The sequence below is a fragment of the Rhodnius prolixus genome, unplaced genomic scaffold, assembly GCF_049639745.1.
Source record: "Rhodnius prolixus isolate KJV_2025 unplaced genomic scaffold, Rpr scaffold_1, whole genome shotgun sequence".
NCBI lineage: Eukaryota > Metazoa > Arthropoda > Insecta > Hemiptera > Reduviidae > Rhodnius > Rhodnius prolixus.
The window spans coordinates 52,800,632-52,813,548 of record NW_027411581.1 but is presented as its reverse complement, the minus strand read 5'-3'; the positions used below and the strand labels follow the sequence as shown (position 1 = coordinate 52,813,548).

At 32.6% G+C, this 12,917-nt stretch overlaps 1 protein-coding gene across 9 annotated transcripts in view; it reads right to left on the bottom strand.

The window, feature by feature from the left end:
- Window positions 1-12,897, bottom strand: part of Spn (protein phosphatase 1 regulatory subunit spinophilin) — a 77,307-nt gene extending 64,410 nt beyond the window's left edge. For 7 of the 9 annotated variants that reach the window (XM_074119120.1, XM_074119150.1, XM_074119107.1 and 4 more), the window contains exons 1-2: window positions 12,511-12,897; window positions 11,538-11,597 (exon numbers count right to left, since the gene is read on the bottom strand). In XM_074119120.1, coding sequence (XP_073975221.1) covers window positions 11,538-11,542 — 5 coding nt within the window. In that variant the 5' untranslated portion in view covers window positions 11,543-11,597; window positions 12,511-12,897. The remainder of the gene's footprint in view (window positions 1-11,537; window positions 11,598-12,510) is intronic. The other 2 variants (XM_074119090.1, XM_074119098.1) reach the window with 2 other exon arrangements.
- Between the last annotated feature and the right edge of the window lie 20 nt (window positions 12,898-12,917).

The following is a 12,917-nucleotide window of genomic DNA, read 5'->3' as shown; positions in this document are numbered from 1 at the left end:
CCAAGAACTTTTGATGCTGCCATTGTAAATAATACTAAATGTGATGCTGAAATTCCAACTTTGAAAAAAAGTTTTATAATCGAAAAAGCAAATTTTCAGTATTTTTGTTTTCCACCACTTTTTCGAAAACCATGTCAGCTGATACTAAGCAGTAGTAAGCACATCATCACTCATTCATTAAAAAGAGCTTTTTTTGGACATATTTTTCAACAAAATTAAATTTTGGCACATTTCTGAGGAAAGGTTGCCTCTAATTACATTTTTCGGTGTTAATACCTAAATTAAGGTACTAAAATTGCTAGATTGAACGTGCTATAAATGGATAAAGACCTTTCCGCTGTTGGATGAAGTCTTTCTTGAAAATGTGGTTTCATGTGATACAATTCTTCTCTGTGATCATATAGTTATTATAATAACATACAATGATCATATAGCTATTATAATAACATACAATGATCATACAGCTATTATATGAAAACCAGATAATTTTATGCTTTGAATTCCCTTTCCAGAAACATCAATTACATTAAGATAGTCACCGAGAGTAATCGAAACAATTAATTTTTTTTTTAAATTATTTCTGATGGATTTATAAAATAAGACAATACTTTCAACTGAAGTAAATTTATCATTTAGATGCAGGTAGTCTAAATAGTTAGCCCAGTTCTGAAGGTGTGTAGAGTTTGCAAGCTGAACACAGCGCATTCAGACAGATATGGGCGAGTGAGTAAACAGGTTTGGAGAAAGGATACAACAGTACCGTTATATCATCTCTGAAATTGTATATTAAAGAATGCGCTCTGTACACTATAACATTTAGCCGGGAAATATAAGATTGCCCTGAAAATACATAATTTGGCACCGAACTGATGCAGCAGTATAATAATTCAGAGGGAAGCAGAAAATGCATAATATTCCCAAACGGTGGGTGGTTTCAAGGAATTAGTTTAACAAGTTTTTCGTGAAGTGGCCATCCCAAACTGCAAATTCGCAAAGTTTCTATAATTGGTTTAGGTATTAAGAGTGGATTCGAAAATACGGTTATCCATTTTTTTCTGAAATGCTTTCCCATTTTAGGTTTATTTTTTCGAAATTGGCCCGCAATATTCTCCTAAAACAAATCCACCTATTATAGGATCATATTTATTATTTAGTTAAAAGCCTAAGTTCCCTTGGAGTATAAAATAAATATATAATTTTCAAACTCTAGTTCCGTTTTTTAACGCCAAAAATCAGACTCCCTTTTGTCTAAAATCTTGTAGTTGTTTTATTAAACAGTATACATAAAACTAAGACAATTTTAGTATAATTCTCCCAATTATTATTTATTTATTTTTTAAAGTACGAACATATTATTATTTACTTTCTTTAGATAAAGTTTAATTGTAGAATGATTTGTTATTATTATTATTAATTACCGACCTATTAATTTTGTCTCTGGATAGTTATTTTTATAAGAGTTGTGGCATATTTTCTGTGAACTTAGAATGTTAGTTATATTAGTCGTAATTAGAATGTTTAATAGTTTTTACATTATAAAATTAATTTTTTGTTAAATAATTTTTAAATTAAAATAGGTCAGTCTTTTGCCTACAAGAATCGATAATATAATATTTACTTCACAAGAACTTGGAATAATATGGAAGTTAGCAATCTTTTTGAGAGGCGATTCTAAGTTTCGAGTAAATCTGATTACGAATCTGAGTGCGAATAATCACACAGTGGTAACTCGGTTTTCGAATGACTTGACTTTCGAACAAATCGTTATTCGACAAAGAAAGTCGAGAAAATATTGTCCTGAAATCCGAACAAACATTTGGAACTCGAACACCCGAGATGAGCCGAGATGTTTTTATATTTACACTTTTAGATCTTATTTCTTGTTTAGATACTTGTTTTTACATAAAATACTAAAAATTAGGCCAGTAAAACGGCATATTTCTGGGGCTTAGAAACGAAATAAACTACATAGTTTACATTATTTCTTATGGGATAAATTGTTTCGGTACTCGACCAAATTGGTTCTCGACCGCACTTCTGAAACGAATTGTGGTCGAGAACCTAGGTACCACTGTATATGTAGAAATAGATCCAACACTGTTTCCAATAAGAAAATTTAAAATTAAAATTCTTGTTTTTATCCTTATTAATAATTATCCTTAAGGACAGTAAATAAATGAATTAAAATCCTTTAACCGGAACTAGAATCTTACTCAAATGTTTAGTTTCGTTTCAGACTTTCAATACAAAAACAGAACTTCAATACAGAAACAAACCACGGACACTACGCACAGACAGAAATATTTTAATTGACAGAGAAATGTATTTTTACTTTCATCAATGTGGACATTATTAGCGAATAAAAGAGCATGTCTACTTTCCAATTTAAGTTATAACCAACTTATAACAAGTTACAACAAGCTATAACAGTCGAACATTTACTTGTAAGGTTTCTTAATAATGTTTCTTTATAACAACTCTTAGTGAACGATAATTTCAAGAAGGCTTACTACATAGTATAGATCGTACAGACTGCGCAATGTCTATACACTCAGTTATGGGCATATAATTACTTAATCCATCACTTAATAACATTCTCTAAACAACACTTAATTGGAAATTACACGCACCCAGACTATACTGTAGTGGCCATTATACTCGTAGGTGGTGGCATGGTAGTTACATAGTTCCGTTGCTACAGTTAAACTTAAATGAATGGTACAGCCAGCTAATTCTGGACCCAATAGAATGTGTACATTAATTAAGATATTTCCGTATCCAAGATCTGAGAGCTGAGTTGGGTTTATGAATGCTTGTCTTAAGTATTAGCGGGAAGTGCACAAAGTTTCTGAAATCTACGAGTTTGGAAAATCTTGGAAATTAAAGAAAGATGAAGTCTAGTGAGAATTAAACCACTTTTCTATGTTTTACTTCGAAAAACAGTTACTCCTTCAGAGAACTTTATTAAGTTACTTTTTCCAACACCTGACACTGATAAATAACAAAAAACCATAGAAAGACGATCATTTTCTCATAACTTCTATAAATTACTATACTCAGAGAGCGGTACACAACGCCTCTCGCACATACGCACGGAAAGACAGCTGTTTTAAGAACAGACGGAGAAATAGCTGTTTGATATTTATTTTCTTCCAGAAAGAAGCTAAAAATAACAGCTGACAATGGGACTGAGACTAGTAAAGTCACTAGCCTGGTGCCGGTGTAAGCTTCTAAATTAGTCGTTTCTTTGATGTAAACATAACTTTTTTTTCTTCCATAAATTATTACAATTCTAATTGCCAGGCTCCTATCTATTACTAGGTCAACTAAACACTGAATTTTATTGGACATATTACTGTTCAAGAACTTCTTATAAATAGGGTTACCATATATTTTTTACGCCAAACCGGGACAGTCAGGTAAAAACAAATAAATAGCTTAATTTGTTAGATTTTTTCATTGTTAATAAAGTATAACTTACACTTTTATTAATATTTTGCTATTACAAATTATTAATATTATTGAGTGTCACAAAACTAAACAATCGTAAAAAATCACAAAAAATGTAGGTATTAAATATAAAAATATAATAAAATGCACTTGCATATTAATAGTAGTAATATATGTATATTATTTACTTGTACAAGAGTATTTCTCAGAAGATTGTACTTTGTTTAGAAAGTTTTCGTCATTTCTAATTAAATCATAAAATTTACTACATTTCCAATTTAGATTAGTTTTACAAAATAATAAGGCACCAACGTTACAGTCAAGCAAACGATTTCTTTATATTTAACAAATATTAAATCTTTTTTTTTAACCTTTAAAAACCGGGACACATTTAACTACCTGCTAGGATGCTGGGACAAGTGCTTAAAATCGGGACAGTCCCGGCCAAACCGGGACGTGTGGTAACCCTACTTATAAACAATATTAAGTTTCTAGTTTACTAGATTTTATTATTATTATTATTATTATTTAAAGACGCATCAACATCTGAAGCTATTGGGGCCCAGAGCTTTTTTTAAATGCACTGCCGGGGACAGTGTTCTCTTGTTACAGAGAACACTGTCCATCACTGGACAGTGAGCTGTAATATTTTCTATGTAAAGAAAATATAAGGACCAGCAGCTAGATGCGAACCCAGGACCTCTGCGTGGGAATCCAATACGCTACACGCTCAGCTAATCCCCTCCCTTGCTAAATATTTGTTGGAGTAATTTGTTTTTCTTAAAATTATGTCAAAAATAAATAAATCTTTTCTGTTAAAATGCTCTAGCGGTTAACCTACTTTCTTCAAATTCTAAATTTTAGCAATAATTTTGAATATTAATTGATATCCTATAGGAGGAGAAAAATATACATGTATCTCTTGATCTAAAATGGCAAAAAGGATGGTGCTTAAAGTTGCAAAATTCCTCAAAAACCTGTCAAAAACCCACTTATCTTTCTTTGGAAAACGTAACAAATAAACGTTATAGATATTCAGCTGAGTAAATAGTTTAAAAAAAGTTTTAAAACAAAATGTTTAGAGCCATTCCCAAGGAAAATACTGAAAACTTGGAAATCGCTTCAGTAAAGACGCCCTTATAGCCAAGTTTTGGTTAAATACTTAGTATCTGAAGCGACTATAGTACCCCAAAACCAAGTATACTAAGTTTGAGTATTTGCGATATTTGTTTTTATTTATTTATCTTGTTTAAAGTGTGATCTTAAATTTTGAAAAAATTTTGCCAAGATCGTAATAGTTTCTATCTCTTTCACGAAGAAAGAAAATCAAAACTGTAAAAATGTGGGAGAAAATTTGAGCGATCAATTTTTCCACGTTATCTAGTAAAATTGTTGAGAATTATTGGTGGCGCTATGACGTCACAGACAGCGACGGAGACTGAGTTATCTCAGCTAAACTAATCGACAAAATAACAACTAGAAAAATGTACACATTTTTGCGCTTATTAAGTTAATTACCTAGTCGGTATCCTGTGAAATGTTCCGAGATAAACACTGTCCAATTAACCATGCCTAATTACCACTGCATTTGTTGACTAAAAAGATAAGCATTTTCATGCTCACTAAAATTGGTAATTTACTAAAGAAAGTATTCCTGTAGTGTGCAGTGTTAGTAATGGTGACTATTCATTTTGTGAATATTGGGGGGTGCCTGATGTTGAGAATGTGCTCCGCAAGCTCACACTTTAATACAATTAATGTAATTCAATTCTAATTCACTATTTTTTTTTCTTTTTTTTTATAAAAATATACTTCATGCCATTAATTGATACCAGAAGGAATGGTAAATATGCCCATGCTCTTACAAATATTGTCACCGTCAAATTGCAACTATTAAAGTCATTAATCGCCTTCAGATCCCTCGTTTGGACTTACCCCTACCTCAAACATAGGACAAACCTCCCCTCTTTTTAAAACCTACAACATAGAACCGTAGAACTTACCAGCATAAGAAAAAAGGGGAACCTGTCAACCCTACCACATCGACCACAGAAGAGCTCTGGGTTCGCAAAAAAAAGGAAAAAATTAAGGCTATTTCAACAGATCTTTTGCTGGCTATCCACAACTAAAACCTTTGCTCTATACTATTTAAATTTTCATCAGTCATTCATTTCAATCATTAATCATTCCCTTAGCTCAGAGCTATCAGTAAGTAAACAGAAGTTTAGTCCTTGATTGAGCAAATTTTAGTCATAGTTTTCTATTTATTCATAATCTATCCTCCATCATTTCTATAACAATTCTCTCCGTTACTATGTTCTTGCACGCTCCCTAAATTTTAAATTTGATTTTCATACCCGATGGCCATTATCTCTGCCGTTAGCTAAACGAAATTCCAAGCGAAGTGGGAGGGTTATTTTCCAGCGAATTCCAAATACGAGGGTCGTTTGAAAAGTCCGTGCAAAAATAAAAACTACTTAATTTTTTGGGGTAAACCTTTTTTATTTTTCAACATAGTCTCCTGTTAGGCTTATACACTTCGTCCAACGCTGCTCTAGTTTGTTGATCCCTTCCGAATAATGGGATTTGTCCAAGTCTGAAAAATAGCCATTCGTTTCTGCAATCACCTCCTCGTTTGAATAAAATCTTTTTCCCGCCAGCCATTTCTTCATATTGGGGAACAAATAGTAGTCCGAGGGAGCCAAGTCTGGAGAATAGGGGGAATGTGAAACGAGTTGGAACCCTATTTCCATTAATTTTGCGACCACAACTGCTGAGGTGTGAGCTGGTGCGTTGTCGTGATGGAAAAGGACTTTTTTGTGGGCCAATCGTGGGCGTTTTTCTTGCAGCTCGGTTTTCAAACGGTCCAATAACGATGAATAATATGCACCTGTAATAGTTTTACCCTTTTCCAGATAGTCGATGAGGATTATTCCTTGCGAATCCCAAAAGACAGTCGCCATAATCTTTCCGGCCGAAGGAACGGTCTTCGCCTTTTTTTGGCGCAGATTCCCCCTTGGTAACCAATTGTTTAGATTGTTCTTTGGTCTCAGGAGTGTAGTGATGTATCCATGTTTCATCCACAGTGACGAAACGACGCTTAAAGTCCTGTGGATTCTTCTGGAACAGCTGCAAACCGTCCTTGCAACACTTCACACGATTTCGTTTTTGGTCAAGCGTGAGCAATCGCGGCACCCATCTTGCGGATAGCTTTGTCATGTCCAAATGTTGATGCAAAATATTATGTACCCGTTCATTCGAGATGCCCACAGCACTAGCAATCTCACGCACCTTCACTCTTCTGTCATCCATCACCATATCATGGAGTTTATCAATGATTTCTGGAGTAGTAACCTCAACAGGGCGTCCAGAACGTTCAGCGTCACTTGTGCCCATATGGCCATTCCGAAAATTTTGAAACCACTTATAAACTGTTCTAATCGAAGGTGCAGAGTCACCATAATGTTTATCAAGCTTCTCTTTAGTCTCCTGAGGCGTTTTGCCTTTCATAAAGTAGTGTTTAATCAACACACGAAATTCTTTTTCGTCCATTTTTTGAAAATCACTCGACTTCCTCGATTCAAACGAATGCCAAACACAAAGAAATAAACCGATCTGGCTGAAACTTGGTGTGTGCTCTTCCAGGAGAGGCTACTAACTAAACATAACCTCGATACGCGCCAGTGGTGCTATCTCTCTGACTTTGCACGGACTTTTCAAACGACCCTCGTATTAACGAAAATTAAATAAAACAATCAAATTTTCGAATTTAGAGATAATGGCGTTACCAATAAGTGTTCTATCGTTTTATGTACGATACCATCTCTTCTTATATACGATATTTAAAAAAAAAAAAAAACTATTATCAATTTTTCTCGAAAATTCTATGTTTAAAAGAAAATTTTATTTCCTTAAATTGTGAATTTTATTTCTTTTACCAATTTTATTTTAAATCGACCACAAAAAAAAAAAATCAAGGAACTGGTAAAGTTGGCGGCGATCCCAGTAGGATGATACTTGGCCGACTTGCCACTGCTGGCTGTATCGTGCGGTGCCGTTATAACCAGCCAAATATTTAGCTCTTTCAAACAATAAAATACTATTATAAAGGCAATACCTTATTTATTTTTTTCAGACAGGTTTTACACCCAACTACTGAACAGGTTTCGTGGGCGGAAGCGGATAGCTAACATATTTGACGGTAAATTATCACTAAGAACTATTTAAAATAATAATAATAATAAAACCACTAAGTTCCAACAATTTTCAAAATTGTGACTTTTAAATTTTCTTTAAACTCTGGTTTCAAAGTACGTAAATTTCCATCAAAAACGCATTTTCCAAAATTTGATACAGCTTTAATACATACTGTAAGGGGAAAATAAAAATTTATTGAACCAAGTTAAGTAATTTTGTACCCGAGTTTTGTCATAACATTAAAATTATACTATTTAATTTATTACAGATTTTAAAACAATCGCAGGGGTGACCTTGACTAAATTTAACAGATTACTTATTATTTATTTCTAAAATGGAAATAAAATTTATGTTATTAATAAATGTTAGGTAAATATTTATAAATAACCTTGAAGGAATAAAATTCAGTACGATTGGTGCTATTAATTTTACTCCACGTGAAATTTTGTAGAAATTTATTACATCATTATTAGACGATCTGACAAAAGTTGGAACTAAATTAATCGATATTGACACTAGCAAAAAAAAAAAAAATTCCCAGTTGGGCACCTTAGTAGCTGAACAGATACACGACCGCAAAACAAATAGGCATTGCTGGACTGGGATCGATTCCCCCTGGCTAGCCCTTGGATCATATTTAATGCATTAAAATGAGAAATTACTAGTCAAGTAATTTTGTTCTGTCATCGACTCTAGTTGGCTGTTTATACAAAATGTCCGCCTGAAAAATTGGGCATTACTTTTATTATACTAAATCGCAAGGCAGCTCTCAGAGCTTGGCACTCCCAATTGTGATTCTGCTTTTGCTTCTGACACTAAAGATTCGGCAGTAATCAATTCTCTACCACTTCGTTTGAATTTTCTTTTAACTATTTTAGGAGAATACAAACATCCAGATAGTTCCTTGTATTGCAAAGAAGTTTGTAGAGGTTTTAACAGTGTGCCCCTTTTGAGTCAAGACTGTGCGGCTGGCTCACTATAAGTTGGCAATCCTCGTTTCTTGACTTGGTCTCGTATAACGAGGAAGAGAGCTTAATTTTTGGGCAAATAATCACCGTTAATGGGATTTCAAATTAATAATAGTTTATTTCTGTATACGCATTTAACCGTCCATCTCTAATAGATTTCCAATATAGGTTTTCTCTTCCTAGGAGCTTCTTGCAGCTCACTGTCCGGTGATGGGCAGTGTTGTCTGTAACGAGAGAACACTGTCCGGAGGCCGGCAGTGCACTGGAAAAAGCTCCGGGCGCTAATGACCTCAGCTGTTGATGCGCCAAAAAAAAAAAAAAAAACAATAACTACACCTTATGGGGTGATATAATTCCTTATAAAAACATATGACGACGATTAGATACGTCAGCGATGACAAATACCTCTTCAATGACTTAAATTTATTTCTATAAAGTTATTACAAATAATTTATGAGATAATAAATTTTAAATTTTATTATTGTTTTCCGCTTAACCATTGAAAAACACCTCTAATAACTGACCACTTGTTCGCTTTATAAGCCCATTTTATAAGTTCCCATAGCTATGTTACTAAGTTTTTACTAAGTAGTGGACGAGCGTTGGAAAAATATGAAGTGAATCATCACACAACTTTTCGTTACTATAATTCTCAAGATTTTAACTCATAAATTTCTTAAAATTTGGAAATTTTGTTCCTTATGAATGGGTACACTCAATTTGAAAATCGTAGATGAAGAGGAGGGGGTTAAGTGAGATCGCATTATTTCCTCATACTAGTGGTAAGAGAACCTTAAAAATAGATATTAATAGCATTGGTTATTCGTTGACAGTGAGCTTTCAAAAATTAACAAGCGGATATTAAAGAAATGCATTACACGCTGTGCAATCCAAACTGACCTGGATCTTTTTGAACAGAACACTTATCCCGCCTGAAAGATTAATCAAAATAAAACTAATTTATAATAATTTATTTAGAAATAAAGTATTAAAAAATGAGGGGATTCTATTTTTTTGTCCACAATTGTACTTTAAAATAACGAATGAAATATGTTACAAAAATGAGAAATTACTTAGTAATGAAGGTTTCAAAAAATTGTGAGATTTACAATAATATATAATATATATTGTATATTACGTCTATTAGAAAAAGGTTACGGAAGAGTTAGTTTAGGTTACCGGCGATGACCTGTGTAATTGGAGTTAGTGTTGACATTTCCAAGTAGTTTGGCCAATAAATTTTCTTAATTATTTAAACTGATTTTGCTCAAAACTAATTATTTCAGTATTTTCTTTTTTTAAAAATTATCTTTCTCTTAGAAAGAGAGAATTTTGTGATGTGACAATTTTTTGAAATGTATTTTTGACCGGAAATATATTTAAATATATTTCCCTAAAATAAAAAATGGAAAGCGGGTCAAAGAAGGACTTCTACTACAATCCCCAAGGTTGTACATTATTTAAGATCATACAAAATATTTTCTTCTAATTCAGTATTTTTTAAAACTTATTTATTTCCTATTGACTTTACAACGTTCAGATGGCCAGTTTTTATAAACACACCTTTCCAAGTGTTTAAAATGTTTAAACAGATAAGTGGTTTCTTATTATTATTATTACTAACCACAATTTTTTAAAACCGCATGCCACTTATAGGGCAGAGCAATCCTTCGACTCCTCCTTTAGAAGTACCATAAACTGAATTTTAAAGGTAATGCCTATTATTTCAGGAAGCTTTAAACTACCGATCAGATGTCGCGGCCAAAAGGTAACTTCTATAATTTTCTCTTTACGTACATTAAATTAAATTAAAGGCACATACCGGAAATTAAAACCCAGTACCGCAATGCATGTACGCTTTATGGGCTGCGTCTCTAGCTGCTTTGGTTATCGTGAAGTCAATTTGTCAAGAATTTTGTGGGAAAGGTGAAACCTCTTCTGCTGGTCCAAGGATGAGCAGATGACAGAAGACAAGACTACACAAATTTTAATAAGAAAGTATATCTATATGCATAAAACAGGTATCTAGTTCCCAAAAAATCACGCTTTTAAACAGTAACCATATCACTTTACTTCCGGTATGAGGGAAGAAGGTTTTCAATATCGTCATCCTATGAGTGGAGTCCCGGCGAAAACAATTAAAGCGAATATCATCGCCTTCGGCATTCAGGATGTTCATGCCATACAACAATATTGTCATCAGTATCGTTTATATTACAATTCTACCAGCCAAGTAAAAGGCTACAATTGGCGGGATTTCAAGGGTGGTGGCATTTTTTTGAACGCAGTTTAAAAATGAATGAAACAGAAATATATTTTAAAAGTTCATTAGCTGATAAATAATCTCATACAACAGTTTAAGTGTACCCATAAATAAATAACAGTTATCTGTAATAGACTTTTTAGTGGATGCGCAAACAGAGAGGATAGTAGACGAAACTGGTAACGACATATTTTGTTATTAATAAAGTTCAATGACCCACTCGTCAAAGATATATTAGTTATACTTTTAACAATTCTACTTTTCGTCTTTCTTAATTACTTTATCCGTACATCACAAAGGAAACAATCAAAAACCCGAAAAAAGGTCTTACTATTCCACTCATCAATGGCAAGGAACTTTGTTCATAATATTTAAAATACAAAACCTGCAATTAAAAAAAAAATTATGAACTGCTCATTTAAAAAAAAAAAATTAGTAATTTTTTAAAACGGGTTCTCCAAGAGGTAAGAGAATTTGACCTTGCTTTACTAGATGTATGCATAAAACAAACTGTACTTAGTAAAAATTGTGACACACTTACGCTTAATCTGCCTTAAAAGTCATGTTTTTTATTCAAATTTTAAATTTGGGAAATTATTTAAACAAAACATAATATAAAGTAAATAAAATAAAAAATAAACCAAAAACCAAAAACTAACCTCATATACGGGAGTCATTTGAGCATCTGAACGGAACACGGGGGTAAGCACTCAAAAAGCCTGTAAGTAAATAATTCAAATAAATAATAAATAACGGATAACGTTTTATGTACTGAAACGCATCGCTCAAAAAAATAAATTAATAAATTAATTAGTTAATCGAAATGAAAATATTCGCAAATCAATCTCTTTATAACTCAATTAATTAGCAGCACTTAAAATTAAACGCATTAATTTTTTTTATTAGTAAATAAGTGGATTGTTTGTCGCATAAGAAGAAAAATAAATGAATAAAAATGACCTTGTTTTACCCCTGCTTTTTATGGTTTAAACAATCTAAAAAATTTAATTTGAAATAATATTGCAAACTGGAAATGCAATTATGAAGAGAGAAAAGAAAAAGATGTACCGTTAGTTTGGTCTTTAGTTGAAATTTGTATACAATCGGGGTGGGGCACGATCGATTCTTACGCACAACCGGCACCCTTCGTAGTAAAACTTTTTGCTTCATAAAAAATTTATTTAACACCTAAGTTTTCTTTTGATAAAAAAATTTTGCAAAAAAGTAATTTTTGTCTTAAAATAAAAAAAGTTTTGGTTCAGTACTTCTTGGCTATACATTTACATCTTTGAAATTAACACTCAGGCCAATCGCGATTTTTGTCCCTTCCATACAAACAAGAAACTGTTGAAAAAATCAGAATCCTTAATTGAATTCATGAACAAAGAAGCAGTTTTAGATAAAAAAAAGAAAAAAAAAAGCAACAAATAAATAAATAAAGGAAAGGAACTGCGCTATAATTGGATGTAAAAGCAATTGGAGCATATTGAGGAAGCTACATACAATTAGTATGTTTGCACCCCATGAAGAAGGTATAATGCATTGAAAACAAAACATAATTTTAAATCCAGAAATAAAATAACAAAACGAACCCAAAAGGCCTAAAATAATTAAAATTTAGGCTAAACTTACATTAAAGTGTTATCCAATTCAATATAAAAAACATCTTCAAACACAATAAGCTCATCTAATATCACACACAAAAATACACATTTAAAAACACTTATTAAAAGACCCAAGTGTTATTTGTATACATTAAAAGGGGACAATGGCACACCACAAATAAATAATTAAGTTAACACCACTTTATTTTTTAGTAATTGTATACGCAAAATCTTATAAACGAAAAGAAGCCGTAGTTGCGTCCCCTTTTAATAAACTGAAGGATAAAAAAAACACTAACAAATCTTGTGGATAATAAAAGCAACTGGAACTATTCGACCACTGTGTACCTAGTACTAACAAATAAAGTAGGACCCCTTTACGCACCCGGAGCCAACAACCCAAACTGGGGGCACACTCTGCCCCGCCAGAATGCA